Source organism: Strix aluco, chromosome 17 (genome assembly GCF_031877795.1).
Source record: "Strix aluco isolate bStrAlu1 chromosome 17, bStrAlu1.hap1, whole genome shotgun sequence".
Classification (NCBI taxonomy): domain Eukaryota; kingdom Metazoa; phylum Chordata; class Aves; order Strigiformes; family Strigidae; genus Strix; species Strix aluco.
The window spans coordinates 15,808,218-15,828,646 of record NC_133947.1 but is presented as its reverse complement, the minus strand read 5'-3'; the positions used below and the strand labels follow the sequence as shown (position 1 = coordinate 15,828,646).

Genomic DNA, 20,429 nt, shown 5'->3' with positions numbered 1-20,429 from the left:
TCCTTGCTGTAGGCCCTTCGCTGTTCTCCAGTCACTTAAGTCACTCAGGCATTGAAATTGAGTGGTGTAGACAGTACTACTTTTAGCAGAGTTGCAGAGTAGTTTAGACCAGCTATAAATGTCACCTGGAGGCAGCAGGAAGGTGGTCTTCAGGGAAGGGAAGCTGCGGGTGTCCGTGGTGTGAGGTTTGCTTAGGGCGATTTTAAAGACAATCTGCTGATCTTAGAAATGTCAGCCTGGAGAGTTTTTGAAGGGTGATGAGTGTGTCTCCTGTTGCCAGATAGAGCAGAAGAAAGGGCAGCTTTGAACTGGAGGTTTCTGCCGTGACCTCCCACAGATTTCCTTCACAAGGGGGATGATTATACTTGATCTAGGCAGTTGTACTGGTAAATCGATACTTTTGGGAGATATTTCTATATTTCACTGTGCACCAGGCAATGTTCTTTAAACTGTTCCATCCCCTCCAAGCAAGCCCCAAATATGCCAAACTTGTTCTTTCTGCAGGTAACCATGTGGGGAGTGTAGTTCCCAAAGGCTCTGTCAGGTCTGCGATGAGACAGACCTCTGTAGGGGTCAATTGGCCTAATCAAGCTCTACTTCCTTCTAGTGTTGTTGGTCTTATTTCCTTCATGTGACACAGTGCCAGTGCTTCTACCTGGTGGTCTGGGAAGCCAAAGGGAGCTCTAATGGCTCTGTCTTAAACTCCACTGAGACATATGTCTGTATAAATTCTGGTTTGAAAACCACTTTGAGTCACGCTCAGTGGCTTAAACCGAAGTTTTCCATGTTTTTGGCCTTGTCTAGCTCATCCAGGCTCAGATCAGTTCGCAGCTTTTTTCTTAAGCAGTAGGGATGGGTTGGAACCAGAATGGGCACCCGTGTGCTAGGTGCTGCTCACCTGGCTGGCGGGGTTTGGGTGGGGGGGTTGTGTGACTGTGACTGGGGGTCTGGGGGGGGGTGTCGTGCGCTAGAGGGCGGTGTTGTGCTGCAGAGTGTGGGTTGGGGGTGGTGGGGGGATGGTGACTGCAGGTCCCCCCATTTGGGAGTGGGAAGGCCTCGGGTAGGAGCATGTGTCTGCCAGATGTGGCATCGAGTCGGGCTTCCCAAGGGCTTGGGCCGTGAACTTTGAAGATGACTTTAACAAGCTTTATTCTTTCTTGCTTAATTGAGCTCTGGTACAAGTTTGGGATTCCCATTTCCTCCCTTTCGCTCCCTCCACTTGCTGGGGGGTGACTCAAGCCCCTGGGTTCCTGGCAGCTGTTGCCAAGGCTCTTGTTCCATCTGGGCAGGTGGCACCCAAAGGGTTCGGGCAAAGCACCTGCCTGCCTTCTCCCAGGAGCCATGCTCCTGTAGCCCGCTGGGGAGCCGTGCTCACGGTGCAGGTACCTGCTGGGGAGCTGGGTCTGGGAGGCACAGCACCCCTGTGTGCCTGGAGGGTGCACGTACTTGTGGCTCTGAAATGTGTGCTCTGGCCTTCCTGCCCTCTGGTGTTCCTGCAGGGTCCTGGTCTGGCCTCAAGGAGCCTCCCTGGAGCCTTCAGGTCCCTGGGATGGCTCTCCTCTTCATTTGTCATCTGTGGGCAAAGCTGGCTGCTCATCTGAGGTGCTGATCTCATTCGCTTTGTTCCTGTTCCTGCCTTGGGCTGTGCTGATGCTGTTGCTCCCAACAGCGATGACTTCTGCGTGCCATTTGGAGAGATGATTCTCCAGTTATTCATCCTGTCCTATAAACTTCTGACAGGTTTTGCTTGCTGGGGGGGTAGTGACACTTGGATGCTTCTCTTTGACACCTAGAATTAACAGACTACATGAATAGTTTTGGGGATTTTGCTGGGGGTTATTGTTGTTCCCACTTGCCCATCCCTAAAGAAATACTGGCTACTGAGGAGGTGCTTGGCCTGTGGTTGAGGAGCTCCTCTGTTGCTGCTGGCTGGTGAGCTTGGGCAAGTCCTTTGGCCCCTCTGCTTTTGCTATTTGTGAAATAGGAAGGCTAGTGCTCACCTTTTTGAAATACTGGGAGGGCTATGGATAGTGTTGATAAAAAAAATGTAGTAATTAGGAGTGATATGTTATATAGTGAGGGAGGAATTAAGAAAAATGACACCTAAAGGAGCAATATTTCTGTATGTTCACATGTACTTGCATAGGATAATCTGGACTGTCACCTGCTTCATGAGTAAAAGGGCCCAAACAGAACAATTGATGAATGTTTTTTAGAGTTGTTCTATCAAAATGACTGTAAAATTATTTTGCTTCAAGTATCCTTTCAGTTTTATCCTATGACATCAGTGTGAGAGGTCACTTGCCTGGACGGGCAGTATCTTCTCTGCGTAAATCTCTGGTGTATGTAGAACTTGGTATTCAGTGTTTTAATATTTTTCTCTTGTGAATCTGAATTAGTGCCAAATGCCACATGGATCTCTTTGTAGAGATGTTGCTTGTGTTGGTGGGTTCAGCCTGGTTTAGCAGAATTCCTATGTTTTCCCCCAGTGGTTCATACGTCAACAAAATAATTTTCTTGCAGGGTGCCTCCAGTCCTTAAAGAGCAAACATAATTACCATATCCCCTACAGTGGAAATTCATCAAGACTCTGGATAGTTTAGTTTCAGATTTATTCTGATTTTCATAAATTGAGTACCTTCTTGTGCAGATAGGCTTTCTAAGTAATCAGGCTGTTGCCCACTGTAGACAGTGGGTATACAATGAGGTATTATTGAGACGTTAGAGAGGAGAGAGATCCAGAAGTCATGTGCGATGATGCCACTTCTGAAGAATTGGCTTCTGCCAAAAGGTTCATGAAGAGTCAGGATCCTTAAAGCAGGGGGAGGCTTTACATCTTTGGCTTTTTGATGTAGTGTGGAGTCAGGTAACCCCATGACAGTTCCTGTGTTATCATGATCTTAGTCTGCTATATGATGTTGGTGTTTCTAGACAGTCCTGTCTCTGGTCTCTGCCTCCTGGACTGTTTCAAACAAGGATATATTTGAAATAATGTTTTTTGATTGTGCTAGTAATACCCATGAAACTGAAGTTTCATGTAGCTAGGATCCAGATTTAGGGGGGGTGTCAGCTGTTTAATCAGAGCTGAAGTTGATTACAACAAGAGGATTGGGAATGGTGAACTGTATTTGATCTACTTTCAAGCCATCTTGCAAGAATGGACTAGGCTGTAAAAACATCACTGAGGTGAACATCTTGTCCTTTTTGCAGAAGAGGTTTTTGATCATTTTGTGAGAAAATAGTTTCCTGAATCCCTGGTCTAGAGCCAGTCACTTCCATTTTTCCAGAGAATATTTTATTCTGCACTTCTAATTGCTTTGTGGGGGAAGAAACTGGTTTGAAGTTTCGAACTACTGTTTGAGGATCCAGATGTGAGGATTCTCATCTCTTCCCTGCTTCCTGCAAAGGGTTTAACTTGGGCTTCTGGTGGATGCTCCCAGCACCTGGATGTGTTGTTTTGCAGCAGTGTTAATTCCCAACTAAAGTGAGTCTTTTTACTCTCCCCACAGGAATTAGAGGTATTTCAGAAGAGACAACCACTGGAGTTCACAACCTGTACAAGATGAAGGCCAGTGGGACCCTGAAAGTGCCAGCTATCAATGTTAATGACTCTGTCACCAAGGTAATGCAGCTAGAGCCCTTCTGCTGTGTTCTGCTGTCTGACCTGTTTGGATGTTGTCATTCTCATGCAACTGTTCCTTCTCTTGCTGAGCTGTTCTTGACCTGGTACTGAGTAGATTCTCACCATACCCTTGAAGTGAGCCCATGATGTCTCCAATGGGACATGCCGTTGTAAATACCCTGTTTTCAGAACATCGAGGGCTTTTTATGTATGTAAGGACATACGTTCTTCTGCATTTTAATAATGTGGAAACACCTTTTGAAGTCATGGCTCCTGGGGTACAGTCAGTTTCTGTGGCAAGGGGCATGGTCCTCTGGGTAGCCTAAAGCCACAGGTAGGTGGCAGGTACCAGCTGGAAAGAGTGTGACCTACGTGAGGTTGTGACTGCTAAGGGTTGGTTGATTTGACAAGGTATCTCTGTGAGCAACAGTTGCAAAGGATAGGGCAGGAAGTATTTATTCCTTGCTTAGCTATATTACTGCTTTCTGAGACAAATCCTGGTGAATTGAGGGATGAGGAGGAATGGTGTTTGAAGGCTGCTGGTGCTTTTTGGATGCAGATGAATTACAGTGGGAATTTCAAGTGTACTTAATGTTTATGCATCTAGATGTTTTTTAAATCTAGTTGCTAAATCTATCTCGAGTTACCATACTAACATTATTCTGTTGGGCATGGCAGTTCTCACTGTTTGGCCTGCTTCCTCTGCAGTTTGCTATCTGAAGAGTATCTCCTTTCTGCTCAGAGATGCATCTGGCATCTTTATTTCATAGCTAGTGGGATGGAATCCAGTTGATCTTGGAGGAAGCTTGTTTCTTTACATCCTTTTCACCTAAATTTGTGCCTCCTGCATCATGACTATTAATACTGTTCAGCAGATTTGGAAATTCAGATGTTTCTAAAAAAGCCTCTTGAATGGATTTGGATTGAGCTCACTTTATTCTAGTGCCAAACAAGTGCTTATTTTCAAGTACTGTTTGGTGTTTAAACTGAAGGAGTGCAGATTTAGATACAAGGAAGAAATTCTTTCCTGTGAGGGTGGTGAGGCCCTGGCACAGGTTGCCCAGAGAAGCTGTGGCTGCCCCCTCCCTGGCAGTGTTCAAGGCCAGGTTGGACGGGGCTTTGGGCAATCTGGGCTAGTGGAAGGTGTCCCTGCCCGTGGCAGGGGGTTGGAACTGGATGATCTTTAAGGTCCCTTCCAGCCCAAACCATTCTATGATTATGATTTATGTAGTAAAAGATTTGTACTAATCAGTTACAGATGTCCAGGAAGACATGCAATTGAGCTGACAAATTCTACTCTCCCAGTTTAATACTTTCAGCTGGTGCCAGGTCCTATACCAGTATTTGGACAGAGAAGGCAGGCAGCATCCAGTTCTGTTCTTCCCTCCTGCTGCTTAAATGTATTTTTGGGTGGGACAGATGTCTGCATCTGGCACTCTACTACCTTGCCTGCATGGGAGTGCACAGGCACCTGAAAGGCTTTGATTGTAATTGGGGGATTAGGTGATGAGGAATCAAATCTGACCATGCTGGTTTCCTTCATAAGAAGGCTTATGCTGCAAGGAAAATCTGCTGGAGGACTAGAAAAGAGGATTACCAACTGGCACTAGCTTTGGAATTTGAAGGATTGGTAACGCAAACTTTCTGAAATATTAATGGCAAATGTGCCTGTGGCAGGAGTTACAGGCACTGAATCAGGAACTTCTGGACCTGAAGTATAACTTTTTACACATTAGGCCTTGGTCAGCTTCTGAGGCTGTGACTGATATGTCGCTGTACCTTGTAACTTGCTCAGATAATGCATTGCAGTCATTTTTAGCAACGTTTTTATATGTGGATTTTGCATTTTTTATTATAAAAATTTTACAGTTGTAAGCTGTAGACTGAAAACCAAACTGTAACGTCACCTTACACATGCTAGATGGCACCAGCCGTAGCTGCAAGGTAGGTTCCATTTGAAAGATCAGTGCCCCTACTCACATCTAGGTGTGCAGTCTAGAAAACATGGGGCAGGCTTTGAGACCAGAATTTTGCTGCTCTTCTGAATTTTGCTGTCAACGGTGAGTTCTTTATACCCCTGCCTTGGGAAGCATAGCACAACTTTGGTAGCAAGGTTTTTTTTTCAAATTCTTGGCTTCTGTAACTCTTCAGATAATGAAATCTGTTTCTATGGCCCATCCCTCTGGTCAGAACAAAGGGCCCAAGGAGAAGGAGGAGCATTACAAAAATCAGTGTACAGCAATGTGTTTCTGAGTTTAGGGAACAGTTCAAGTAGAGTACCATTTGACATTTGACTTACAGGGGAATTTGATTTGGAGGTCTGGCTGTTAAGCTCATGTGTTAATGTGACAGTAGGAGGATGTTGTGCGATGGGGCATTAGGACATGAAATCCAGGGGTTCTCGGTTGCAGTGACCAGTACTGTGAATGGCTGCTTGCTGGATTTAGCTAGACCTGAGCAGTGGTGAGGTCTGGCAGTGTTAGTGTACCTTTTCCTGGGGGCAAATGTAATTTTGGTCTTCCTGGGCTGCAGGAACCAATTTCTCATGGTTGATGTGGGCAACTTGCTGCTTCTGCAGGGTCCATGTGTCTTGCAAAGATGAGAATATGAGCTAACCAATTGGCCACATATTCTGCTGGTGTTTTTTGCCTACCTGTAGCACTTGGTTCAGTACATTGACTGATAAACAGCAGCAGAGAACTGGTGAACATCTGGTTAAGGAACTCAGCCCTACTTAGGTACTCAAGGATTGTTTGTGCTTTTACTTGATAAATTCAGGTTACCTCTAACAAGCTTTTAACATGTCCAGGCCTTAGTAGATGCAACATATTTATGAAATGCTTCTCACCAGGGGTGTGCTGAAGCCTGTATTTAGTATAACTATATAGATTGAAACTGGATAAATAAAAACATCAAACCAGGTTATCTTCTTCCCATCCCTCATTGTGGTTGAAGTATTTAGATGACTGTCAGCCTCCAGGTTTGTAGGACTTGCATACAAGTCCATTTTGTTTGTCTAAGGAATTTTACTTGAGTGACTTTCATCTGTTCTAAAACTGCTCCTTTTTTTCCTCAGAGCAAGTTTGATAACCTTTATGGTTGCAGAGAGTCCCTCATCGATGGCATCAAACGTGCTACAGATGTCATGATTGCTGGGAAGGTAGCAGTCGTGGCAGGTTACGGCGATGTGGGCAAAGGCTGCGCTCAGGCCCTGCGGAGCTTTGGAGCCAGAGTCATCATCACTGAAATCGATCCCATTAACGCACTGCAGGCAGCCATGGAAGGTGAGAACTGAAGGAGATGCAGAAATTAATGCATCTGACGGGGGGTCTCTGCGTGTCAGTGCAGAGGGATAAATGATAGTTGGCCAAGAAAGTTTCCGTGGGTTTCAGCCCTGTCCCTGCTGAGTTAGAGGTGACTCTGGTTTAATTGTAGGAAGTCTTTCCTTGCAGTTAGGGAAGGAGTTTATTAGTATAGTCCTTGAAGAGGTGTTTGGAGTCAAGGATATAAATAGCATAGTGGGATAAAGCCCCCACTTCATAACGCTGCAAGCCTGGTTTTGAATGGGTTCATTATCTTCAAGTTGTGCAACTCTAATCTCCAGTGTGGGTTAAGACTTCACTAGAATATCTCCACAGTAAAACACTAGGCCTTACCTTCAGTAAATGTTGAAGAGCACTGCTGTGCTCTCTGCCTTTCCAGCTGTGCTCACAGCATGTTCTGGGAGCTGTGCTCCTCTTCTGTGGGTGTCTCGTGTAACTATGCTGCTTAGTACCAGTTTATCCCGTTTCTATTCATCCCTGGCTAGAATCTGCAGGTGCTGTGGGTGCACTTTCTTTGCAGACTTGGCCCCCTGAATCCAGTCTGAATGCTGTGCCAGATATTACACCTATGGACATAAGACATTGAATGTACAGATCTATAGATTGGAAACAGGTGAGGGATAGATATTTCCATTCTACATTGGTATTTAGTAAGACAAGTATACCCACTACCTTGCATCCTCCATAGCATCCTCCTGTTGGCACAGACTTCTCTTGTTCTTTCTCTGTACTGTTCTACTGTTGTATCTCATTTTTAAGTAAATGCTGGTGGTTACATAGAGGAATAACTTTTTCTTTTTTCAGGTTATGAAGTTACAACCATGGAGGAGGCCTGCAAAGAAGGCAATATCTTTGTTACCACCACGGGCTGTACTGACATTGTTCAGGGCAGGTATGGTCTAGCCACTTTAGTGCAAGCATACCTGTACGGTTAGATTTTTTTCAATACAATCCTAAGTTGTCAGCAGTATGGTGAGGGTTAGCATGCAGTCTCATTTCTGGACATCAAAATTTAGCATCAATTTAGTGAGAAATCAGGGCTTTGGCCTTTCAGTTCTGTTGGGTGTTGCCACATTGCAATTGTTTCTGTCTTACAGCATGTAATGATGAAGAAACAAAAAGCGTAGAGGGGTAGATAGACTTCTGGAGAGCACCGGGGTTAAAATCAGTGTTAGGACAGATAAATGTGAACAGAAGAGGAGTTTGATAAAGGTTGAAAAGGTTGAAAGTGATTCCATCTGTGAGTGCACATAGCAGACTTGAAACTAGCCTGTTTTCAATAAGCTACCCTGCAGTTTTTTGTTACCACTTCTTAGATCTCAATTTATAGCCCCTCCACTCTACACAAACTCATTCTTATCTTTGCCATTATGTTTGTACATGTTGTAGTGGAAGATCAGATTAAGTGGGAGGAGATAATGATATTAGTCTCTAGAGGTGGGAACTGCTGGAAGGTCATGAAGCAAATGATTTCTTCTGTGTAGGAAAGAGAATAACTGCAGATATTTTAGTTTTGAGCAATTAAAACAGTTTTACTTTCCATACTAGGAAAATACTTTTCTCTCCAATAACCTCTTATATTTTTGGGAAGTGTCCTTCTGTAGAAGCTTGAGAGTTTTTTTCCAGTAAACTTGACGTGTCTGGAAAATTACTAGACCCACACATCTTGTGAGAGTCAAATGCAGTTAGTGAGCCAGCAGAGCTATGGACCAGAGCATTTTCTGATGCTGAATAATTTTTTTGTACATTAACTTTTGATATAACTTTTTTTGCAGGCACTTTGAGCAGATGAAGGATGATGCCATAGTGTGTAATATTGGCCATTTTGATGTGGAAGTTGATGCGAAGTGGCTGAATGAAAATGCAGTAGAGGCGGTGAATGTTAAACCTCAGGTGAGACAGCCCTTGCACAAGCTCTCCTGTTAGAAAGAAGCAATATCTACTCAGTGGCTGTTTCCAGAAAGGGGGGTATTTCTTTTCAGGTACTTTGGTTTCTAGCTTTCTTGGAAGCCAGTGTTGCTCTGGGCTAATCAGAATGGAGATTCTGCTGTGCTCTTCCCTGATTAACCTGGAACAAGCAATTGGTTCCAGCCAGTGCCCAAGTGTACAGCATGGTCTCTGGCAAGAGGCACCTGGTATGGATGCATCTTTCCCCATGTGTTCCTACTTCCTTGACAAACAGGAGCCTACCCCTTACTGGTGGTTGTGTAGACAATTAATTGCATCAAGTCCATTCACTACAGGAAGTCAGCTTTGTTTGGGGTGTGGTGAGGAGATACAGAAATGTGCTTTCTTTAATATCCCCCAGCTGAAAAATCATAGAATGGTTTGGGCTGGAAGGGACCTTAAAGACCATCTAGTTCCCACCCCCCTGCCATGGGCAGGGACACCTTCCACTAGCCCAGGTTGCCCAAAGCCCTGTCCAACCTGGCCTTGAACACTGCCAAGGAGGGGGCAGCCACAGCTTCTCTGGGCAACCTGTGCCAGTGTCTCACCACCCTCACAGGGAAGAATTTCTTCCTTGTATCTAATCTAAATCTGCCCTCTTTCAGTTTAAAACCATTACCCCTTGTTCTATCACTACCCTTCCTGATCAAGAGTCCCTCCCCATCTTTCCTGTAGCCCCTTTAAGTACTGGAAGGCTGCTATAATGTCTCCCCAGAACCTTCTCTTCTTCAGGCTGAACACCCACAACTCTCTCAGCCTGTCCTCACAGGGGAGGTGCTCCAGCCCCCTGATCATCTTCGTGGCCTCCTCTGAAGCAGGTCTGTGTCCTTCTGATGTTGGGGACCCCAGGTTGCCCCAACCCATGTGCAGGACCTTGCCCTTGGCCTTGTTGAACTCCATGAGGTTTGCATGTCCCACCTCTCCAGGCTGTCCAGGTCCCTCTGGATGGCCCATCCCTTCCCTCCAGTATGTCAACCGCACCACACAGGTCGGTGTTGTCTGTGAACTTGCTGAGGGTGCCTCGATCCCACTGTCCATGTCACCAATAAAGATGTTAAACAGCGCTGGTCCCAACACTGACCCCTGAGATGCCACTCATCCCTGCTCTCCACCTGGACATGGAGCTGTTGACCACAACTCTGAGTGTGGCCATCCAGCCAATTCCTCATCCACTGAGTGGTCCATCTGTCAAATCCCTGTCTCTCCAATTTAGAGACAAGGATGTCATAACTCAGTTTCAAAAAGCAAGTTAGATGATGAATGCAGAACAGACCATTAGAGACTGTACGAAGAACAGAGCCCATAGATTGCCTGATCTGAATTTCCTGTCAGGAAGCTGCTTGCTTGTCTACTGCTCTGCACCAGACAATCGGTCCTGGTGCAGGGTGCCAGGATTAGAGTGAATCTCAAGAGGATGTCTTCTGGGTTTCTGTCAAGGTTTGAAAAAAATTCACACCTCTTTGTTTTCAAAGCATTTTTTTTACTAAAGATTGAAGCCTCAGGAAAGCCTATCTGGAGCTCTGCCAAGCTCAGACTTCTCTTCCAGACTTAGTGGCTTCATTTTAGAAACTTGTGTAGACCAGAAGTCTATGCGTAGGCAGACAAGGCAAGATGTTTTATCCTTGCTCAGCTTGCATTCCCACAATGTATTTGTTTCAAGCTATGGCTGTAGCTACATAGGAAAATAGGGATCTAAAAATTTCAGCTGTTCAGCTGTGTGTCCTAAAGCAGAGAAACAAAAACTAATCTAAATCAAAACTGTTTTGTAACACCAGCACTGAGGGAGAAAATCACATAAAGCTATACAGGCTTTGTCTGACTTGGCATGAGACTTCTTGTTACCTTTTAAAGAGGGAGTGTGCTTGCTGATAGCAGGATTCTGGGACAGGTTCTCTACTTTTTAAAAGCACCACACCCAAGCATGTGTCTTAATAGATTTTAATCTGCCCTTCCAATTTTCATAACTCCCCTGTGGCTTATTGGCCACCCACATCAAACTCTTACTAAAGCAGTTGTGAGTCCCTCCATGATCCTGGTTGCTGTTGGGATGTTCTACATAGGCTCAACTAAGTATGAAGTTGTACCCTCAAGTTCTTGCTACATTCAAGTCTGTTCTTGCCCATGACATTAGTGTGGAGCTGACTTTGCTCAACAGCTCTTGTCTTAGAGGAGCCTGCAGCTACCTGCTTGCTTTCCGGTAGCTCAGGTTTTAAAAGTAGAACTGACTGCTCAAAAAGTAAACACTGAAGGCTAAATAGGGTATTAATATAGTGATGTACAAACTACCTGCACATGGGCATTCAGCATGGCTTTTAAAGTCCATATGAAAATTTGTCACTGTTGGCAGAGGTAGTAGTCCCTCTTTCTTTATATAGTCTGTATTGAAGGAGCCAGTCTGTCACAGATGCAGTGAGATGCAGCCTAGTCCAAGGTATGAAAACTAACGAGTTTCTGGTTAAAAACAGAATATTAACTTTTCAAAAGGATGGGGGTCAAAGTCATCCGTATGATTTAATGCTGAAGACCTATCTCCTATCCTGAACCTCTCTGGTCTGTTATATAAACTGCTGCTGTTGCAAGCAGGATGTTCAGAGTGATGCAGAGGAGATCCATGCTCACAGAGCAAAAGCTGTGAAAACAGCTGACCAGCATGCTGTGGGTGCCACAAGTGTGTTTGCTTAAAAGTCGTTAGCTAAAGTTAAAGGTGTCTGACAGCCCTGAGTGGACCACCTCTGTCTCAGCTTGATGCACAGATAGCTGAAGCTGAGAAGATTTACTAGGGGAAGTAGCACTTTACTCTTGGGCTGTTCCTGTACTTTTCCTTAGCAATCTGCTGGCTACCACTGGAGATGGGGTGTACCTAGAGGTAAATCTGATTTTACACAGGCCATTTCACGTGTTTGAACCTTTACTGAAGTGAGGATGACCTATAGATGTGTACATTGCTAAGCTCCATAAAAGCTGGTCCCTGACTCAGGTTAGTAGTTGGGTTTTGTTGACTTCTAGCAGTGAATCTGAAGCACTGTTAACTAGTTTGAATCTCCAGTTGGATTCTGTTATTGGTGTACTTAATGCTATATGTAGCTACACTGTGCTAGTGGTATGTTCCATTTTGTGCTTGTTAAGATTTCTTGTCCCTGCATCACAAGGTAAGGAAGTACCTGCTCAGCAGGTTACATGAACAAGTTCTTCTGTGTAAAAGCTTCGTTATTCTTCATTTTCGGTCTCTGTGCCTGATTGCCATGGTGGCTGGGCAGTTGAGCAGGAGTGGACTAATACACATCTAAAAAGCTTACTCATTTCAAAAGGGGAAAGTCAGGATGGGGAGGCAAAATCTGACTTTAGAGCCCCAAGTTCCATGTTTGAAACAAATTAAAAGGCATTGAGTAGAAACTTACTGTAATTGCTTAACCTCTTCCAGGACATGCATTAACTTTAGGTTTAGAAACAAGCTCCCAGGAGTATCCTGCTGCTTCTGTCCCTCACCACCTGCATGGGAATTCATCTGCATGTGTTGAGACCTTTCTCAGGGCAGCAGTGATGAGTCATTACAGTAATATATGGAATTGCTCTTACACTGAAATCTGGGAAGGAAATTATGTCTGTCAATTAGGCCATTGCTGGTTTCTCAGTTCTGTTGCTCATATTCATCAAAGGGACACTTCTGTGGTCATCTTGTCCCCAGACTGGGGGCCTCATGGGGAGGTCAGTTCTGTTAAGAATGTGAGATCTTGCCCTTATCCTTAGAATAACGTTTTTTCACATCAGTGTTCTGGGTGTGTTATCCTATGTTTTATAACACCAAGTACTAACTCTGTTCAAATTTTCATGAAGACCTAGCAGCTTTCTTCTATATCCTGTATCAGGGGAGGGAATATAGTACAACAGCAAAAATCTCTAACCTCCTGTGAAGACATCTGTCTCTTGATTTAGAGGATTAATACCAGAGCTGAAGGTTAGTAGACTTCAGCTAGAGGTATAGAGTAATTGTGAAGTGTCCAACTTGGTAGTTTTCAGTACCATATGGTCAACATCTACAAGTGGGGAACTCGTGGAAGAAATGTTTTCCTTTCCCAAGTATTAAACATCTTACTGTGCTGTTCTGACTTACCTGTTGCTTTCAGGGTATGGTTAAGGAGGAAATAAGCTTATTATTGTAAAGCTGGTATGTTATTTTGAATATGTCTTGCTCAACTGTATTCTAGTGTTAGAGACTGATGTGTAGCACAAGCTTGACTCTAGAGGGGAAGGAAAGGTTGGGGTAGGCTCAATGAACTTTAGCTCTGAAAATAAATAATTCATGTATCATGGTGTGGAGGGAAGTTCAAAGCAGCCAGAAAGTCCAGAGCAAGCTAAATGCCAATGGGGAAAGGGAGGAGGCATTTGTGTGAGTGTGAAGATGAACTTAATACTTGGATAACTTGAATGCTACTTCTGCAGCAGTTTCTTGAGTTTATGAATCAGCCTGTTTATCTGCCCATAGATAAGATGTGCTTCCACAGTACTGACTTAAGCCTCTGCTGGTACCACTACTATTTTGTATTTATTTCTGTGCAGACATTAACTTGCATTTTCTGCTTTACTCTGTGCATTGAATGAGTCACGTCAGCAGGTTGCTGAAGGTATGTGATTCCATGCACAAGCCAGCAGCTGTGCAGGTGCAAGTTGTGTGGATATTATATGGATATCATACTTGACCCATAAACCACCCAATTCAGACTTCAGAACTGAAATGCTACTTAACTCCTACTTTCTAGTAGTTTAATCTATAAATATAATGTTTAATATAAGCAATGTTGTAGCTGTTCTCAAGGTTTTTAGTGTTCTGCTTTCTGGCTGTGTCCTTCTTCGTTTCATGATTCCTTCCCATATGATAGCCTATATGGTATTTTTTGGGTGGACTGAGCACTGTCACTGGTGGTCCACAATGGAGAATCATAATCTGTAAGAAATATTGCAGATTGTCAGTGGAGAGCATTTTTACTAACCCTACCTTGATGTTCTGCTCTTGGGCAAGAGAAGTGAAGAATGTTATTTAGGGATTCTGTTTGAGGTGGTTACTGTCTGCATATGTTGTGCTGAAAACAGTGATCTGTATATGAACCCAGGAAGTAGAAAATAGTGCTGTGATTGAAGCATAGCTGGTGAAGACAGGTAGAGGCATAGACCTGCTGTGAAGGCAAAATACCTGTTCTAATCAAGTGGTTTCTATTGATTTACTCATTACCCCTCTGCTAAGGACCTGCACAAAAATGTTTTTTCAGAATGTGGTATTGTTGCAATTCAAGCTTCATCCCACATGGCTTTTAACTTACAGACCAAAGTTTAAGAATAGAACTGAAAGTGATGTGTGTTTTGCTTCATATTAAATAACTTTTGAGACCAAAAGTGGAAATAACAGCTGTGGGGAGGGACTCTTTTATGTCTTTCACAGTTGCTGTGTTATGACAGCGTAAGATAAATGGACTTGTCTAAAGCATTAACCTTTGTCAAAGTTGGTCATTGATTATCTTTTAAGTCTTTCCAAAGGTTTGCTCTGCTGCCATGTGCTTGGCATGGTACAGTGCTGTGTTTTGGATTTAGTACAAGAATAATGTTGATAACACACTGTTTTAGTTGTTGCTAAGTAGTGCTTATCCTAAGTGAAGAACTTTTGCTTCCCATGCTCTGCCAGCGAGGAGGTGCACAAAAGCTGGGAGGGACCATGGCTGGGAGAGCTGACCCGAACTAGCCAAAGGGCTATTCCATACTGTAGAATGTCATGGCCACTGTATAAACCGGGGGGAGCTGGCTGGGAGGGGGGGAATCGCTGCTCGGGTGGTGAGCAATTGCCTTGTGCATCACTTGTCTTTTCTTGGGTTTTATTTCTCTCTTTTGTTATATTAATCTTATTAATGTTTTTTAATTGCTATGTTTATAATCTTTTATTTACTAAACTATTCTTATCTCAACCCATGAATTTTACTTTTTTCTTTCAATGCTCCTCCCCATCCTGCTGGAAGCGGGGGCAGAGTGAGCAGCTGTGTGGTGCTAAATTGCTGGCTGGGGTTAAACCATGACACATGAACAATAAATACCAGTGAATACTGTCTATTTTTGTAATTTATAAGTCATATTGGTGTTTCATTCTGGGCTTTAACTTTGTAACCTTCTACAGGGGTGAAGGCAGGGGAGAGAAGAACTGGTGACTCATGGAAATGAGAAGCAGAGTTGACTTTAATATTAGAGGAGCCCAGACAGTTGAGGCACATATTAAGTGACATTATCTCCACAGTTTTGTGGGACTCGCTCATATAGCTGAAGACCCATCTCCTTAGCCCACCTGAGACTTGATTCTGTGTAGTGTCCTGTGGTCACCAGCATAGCTTGGAAATCAGTCTGAGTGAAGGACGGGGTCTTTGCCCCCCTGAGAGTGAAGGAGGGTACACCAGAAGCTAGGACAGCTGTTCATTGTACTGCAGAGCACTGGCCTTATGGAAGTGGGAAGAGTTACAGGGGGGCAGTTTCAGCAGGCTGAGGACTCTGGCTCTTACCCTGTGTTAGATGCAAAGACTCTGGCCTGTTGCATGTAGAGGTGTTCCCTCTTCTCTCCTGTCTCTCCACACCGGTTGTTATAATTAGGCCTGTATGAACTTCATTTCACAGCTAGCAGCATGCTGCCCACCACAGCCATTTGAGACAGCATGCATGTGGAAAAGCCAGAAGAACTGAATAACTGGTTAAATATGAAGCAGATGCTAAGATTCATGTTGTGTGAAGTCCAGAATCGCTGCAAGCTTTGCAAGCACTGGCTGGAATTGAGGGAGGGGTGTCTCAATTGTAATCAGAGTCTGTGTTGCAAGCCCACTGCTGAATTGTTGATGTAGAAAGAAAACCCACAAAGCTTTGCATGATTTAAAATGCTCTCTTACTCTGACATCCTGCTGATCTTGCTTTTTCCCACCCAGGTGGATCGCTATACGCTGAGGAATGGCCGTCATATTATACTGCTGGCGGAGGGCCGACTGGTCAACTTGGGCTGTGCCATGGGTCACCCCAGCTTTGTTATGAGCAACTCCTTCACCAACCAGGTGCTGGCACAGATCGAGCTGTGGACCAATAGTGACAAGTACTCTGTCGGAGTCCATTTCCTGCCAAAGAAGGTGAGTTAGAATGGCAGAAAGATGCCAGTTTGTAAGGAAGCCAGCTTCAGCTGTGATTGTGTAGATTTGTTTTGTGCTTAAGCTCATTTTCCTACTGAATGTTGTTGCAAGGAGCTCCTATTCCTCTGTGAATGCTTAGCTTTGGTCATGCTGAGTCTGAAGTGGGCTGTTTTTTGTGGCTAACCTGTTGTGCAGAACTGGGACTTGTCTGTCCTGTGATAGGAATGTCCAGTTGGCTTGAACTGGGGCTCTTCTTTAAGGTGCTGGGAAGCCCTGTGCTGCCTCAGGGTAGTCAGGGAGCTTCTCCCAACGAACTTGTTGCTTCTGCTGAATGTCAGCACTCACAGTGAGCTTTTACACGCCTATTCTGCAGCAAAGTCTAGTGGGGCAGAGTTGAAGCTGGAGTGAAACTAGAAATTGCTTTTGTTGTGATTGATAGTCTGGGTCCCATTTGCACATGAGCAAAGGTTATCACAATCTGATCCTAATAGCTTCGCAGAACACTAATGACATTCCCTTGTGTTTCCCTTTAAACTTACCTCTGTATTCTTTGTTCTTGGAAAAATCTGGGTCATGTCACAACTTGCAAATTCCTTTTAGAAAACTAACCTGGTTTTAATTTTCCAAAACAAGCCTGAGAATTTGAGATGGTAAACGAAAAAGATGCTGGAGTTAAATCTGCCTTTGGAAAGTAATCAGATGTGAGACTAAATCTGAAAATACTTTTGATTTGGGAAGTAGAATGTGTATGTTCGGGCTTATTTATGAAGTGTTTGCTTGAAGGATTTAAGCTTCCAAAACCATCCCTTAATGATCAAGCAAAGCATACCAGAAATATGGTGTGGGAGTTGATCAGCAAGCTGACACACAATCATCTTCAAAGGAAAAGTTTTGTTGTCAGTTCTCTTAAAAATGATAGTCCGGTGTTGCTAATAAAGTGTGGCTTCATCCTCTTCCTGAATAACAATTTTCAGTAAGCGTACTTGAACTGGAAATAAGAAGTAGTGCTCAGATCAGTTACTTACGAATGGAGTTGCATGTTAGTGGAGCATGTGGCAGGGATCTCTTTGGGTTCACGTAGTGTGACAAAATGCTCTTTTTACCCTCTGCGTTCCATAGAGAATTTAAAAAAATAAAGCAGTCACCTTGTCAGAACCAACAAAAGATGGGTAGAAGAGCTTCCTCTGATAACTTTCTGGCTAGTATCTTTCCTTGTTCTGTGGAATAGCTTTGAGGTCCAAATGTAAAATTTGAGAATTACCAAGTATCTTACCTTGCACTTTCTTTGACTGCAAGAATATTGCTTTGATGATCAACTATTACAAACATGCACACACTTATGCAATATGTGTTCCCAGAAATCTAGCCAAACTGTTGTGTCTCTTGTTACCAAATCTGTCCATCCTTATGATCAGCTATCTGATTTTAAGGTGAGAATGTCAGTTTACCTTCATCTAAATTTGTGTACCTTTTTATCTAAATCTGTAAGTCCCCAAGCTCAAGCAGCTGTGACACAATTTATCTCTGCAGTTGGAGAATCTGATCTGGGAAATGCCAGGGACTCAGCTCCTTTTCAGGTGTGTGTAATCTGTCTTAAACTTGCTGGAAATGCACCTATCAGATCTTCACATGTCAGTCTAGACAACCAGATATGCATTCAATTTTTAACTCCCCTTTTTTTTCCTGGTAGGATATAGTAAGCTTAAATACTTGTTTCCCTTCTAAACACAGTCCTTCCAGTTAGCTTTTTCTTTCATGGTTTTCCTGATTCTTATCTAGTTTTCAGTAGCTTTCATGGTTTACTTCCACATTCTTTAGCTAACTCATCTTCTATTTTTAATTTTGTCTTGTACATCTTTGGCTGTGTTGGTTTCCAAGAGATGTTGGCAGTTCCATATTACTTATGAGCAGGTTGAGCTGCAGCTCTCTGTACAGATGTAGCTTTTTACCTGGGTCATTACAATGGGATGACTTCAGAGTAGTTGCTTGTTACCACGCTCCCTTTGAGTGGGAAATCTAGGACTAGGTATTGAATCATTTAGGACATGCTGGTTCACACAAGCTGAAGATCTGGCCCTTGATTGTTTTGTTGATTTATTGCCCTTCAAATATACTGCAGCCTTTCACATCTATTTATTATGGGAGAAATATCACTGTCTTTCCCATGTTGCTGGAATTTAGACTTACTGTTTATCTGTTTCCTTAGCAACGGTTACTTGTGTTTTGCAGGAATTACAAATGGTGGACAAACTTGTCCTTCCGTTGTAACTCAGTAGTACCTGATCCCTTCTTAGTGCTCTCCGTTCTGTCTTTCAATATCCTTTATGGCTGTATGTTCACCTCTGACATAGCAGCTACTTCATAATTTTAGTGTTTTTCTGACTCTCCTGTACCTATCTCCTGTAGCTCTTAATTGTCTTGTAACTTTACACATTTTTCAGTCCCTTGAGTTTGCATGTCTGCCTGGTGCCTTTGGGATAAAGAAAGTGTATCAGAATTTCTGAGCCAATGTCCTAGAGCCCACTTTGGCTTTATTCTCTTGAAGACAGTGGTAATAGATACTAGTCTTCTTGCCCAATTAGTGATTTTGGAATTAATTTCTTAATACATGTAACCCTAAGATGGGATATCTAGAAAGGAGATGCATTTTTTCCAGTATTAGAACTTACATAAAATTGTGAGATGATAGTCTAGTATGCCCAAGTATATTTGTAGTGGAGACATGACTGGGGCTTTACCATTCTACAAAACTGGGTATTCTCTGAATAGTTTGATCTGTGTTCTTGGTGGATGGATGTGAATGTGTAAATGAGATTGAAATGGGCTTGTTTATATAAAGTTGTCTGTCTCACTTAAGCCTAACTTGACTCCCTCCAAGGCTTTTTCATCTGAATGCAGTTCTGTGCTCAAAGCAGATGCCTCTGTGCTCAAGCAGGTGAGGTATGGTGGCAGGAAAAGAGCTGTCTTACTGTTCAGTCTGTGTCAGTATGTTAAGTTCTCCTTGGGGCTGCTATTGGTTTTCACGTATTCATTTCTCACTATTAACCATGGCTTCCTAAACTAACAAGACTCTGCTCTGCTAATATTCTTGTCTCAATGTTTTGTTTTCCAGCTGGATGAAGCTGTGGCTGCTGCTCATCTGGATAAACTGTGTGTGAAGCTGACGAAGCTAAGTGACAAGCAGGCCAAATACCTAGGCTTATCAAGAGATGGGCCATTCAAGCCAGACCACTACAGATACTGAGCAGGTGGCACTACCCAAAGACCAAAGTGCAGGGATACAACCTTCCAAAGCTCTTGTGTGTGCTGGGCTTCTGAGAACAAGCCCTTTGCCATACTCTTCTCAGTGCTGCAGAACCCCTCCCCTTACCAAGGGACCTTCAGGGCCTTATTTGTTAGTGAAAGAGGATCACTCTGAGTCTTGGTATTAGAATTGGTTACTTAGCTAATGTCATGGTGAAAAGGATCCTATGCACCTTTTATCGGCTCCTAATGTCCCAATAAGGGGAGTAGGACAGAAGATTGCTAAATGAAAATGTGTAGTCCTGTCAAACATGTGGCTGACAGCCTCTTTGAACAGACTTAACCAATAAGATGGGAAACGGTTTCTACAGGGAAATGCTTTATGCCATGCCCTGCTCAAATTACATGAATCTTACTAGGAGACTGGCAGTGTCAGGATTCTCTCCCCAAAGGTGCCCTAGCTGAAGTGCATGTTGTGAAACTGGAGGAAGTAGGGAGGAGTATAGATTGCTTAGTCTCCTTCCTATAAAGTCAACTTCCTGCTCAGAGATTAGAGCTGGAGTTTTTTTCTGGGTTAACTTACTCCATCAGTTTTGGTCAGAACAAAGACCCTTCTGTGCTGCTTCCATACCAATCTGAGGTGGTGTGAGGCAAGAGTGACTTTTTTAGCAGCCTTCCAGTGTGTCATGAACAGCTGAGAAGCCACTGAGCAGATGATTAGGTTTAGGGACCTTGTTCGATCCTCTGAAAACACCAGTAGCACACTTCTACCCCCAACTTGATTCTTCTTAGTTGTCATGTCTGCTGTATCTTGTTTGTCACTGACTCAAAGTGCTTTTATTAAAGATCTGACTGTGGCCTGACTTGTTTTGTGTAGTGAGATGCTTTGGGTTTTGCCATGGATTTGTTTACTTTTGTGTGATCCTTAAGCTACTGAAAATATTTCAGGTATCCACATGGGGTTTCCTCAAGGCAAAAGCCAGTGCTGTGGCTAGTCTGCATCATATACTTGAGCTGGGACGAGCTGCTGCTCAGGTTTAGGTATTTGAAGGGCTGAATCTTATAGGAAAAACACCCTTCCCCTCTGCCCACAGAGATTTATCTCCTTATATGTTCATATATGTCATGGAAGTCCTCTCTTGTCACTGTCCT

At 43.6% G+C, this 20,429-nt stretch overlaps 1 protein-coding gene across 1 annotated transcript in view; it reads left to right on the top strand.

The window, feature by feature from the left end:
• The window catches only part of AHCY (adenosylhomocysteinase), a 29,796-nt gene extending 9,656 nt beyond the window's left edge, over positions 1-20,140 (top strand). The window contains exons 5-10 of the mRNA XM_074843256.1: positions 3,510-3,622; positions 6,699-6,906; positions 7,750-7,837; positions 8,721-8,838; positions 15,840-16,034; positions 19,147-20,140. Of these exons, the coding sequence (XP_074699357.1) occupies positions 3,510-3,622; positions 6,699-6,906; positions 7,750-7,837; positions 8,721-8,838; positions 15,840-16,034; positions 19,147-19,278 (854 nt within the window). The 3' untranslated portion in view covers positions 19,279-20,140. The remainder of the gene's footprint in view (positions 1-3,509; positions 3,623-6,698; positions 6,907-7,749; positions 7,838-8,720; positions 8,839-15,839; positions 16,035-19,146) is intronic.
• The last annotated feature ends 289 nt before the right edge of the window (positions 20,141-20,429 follow it).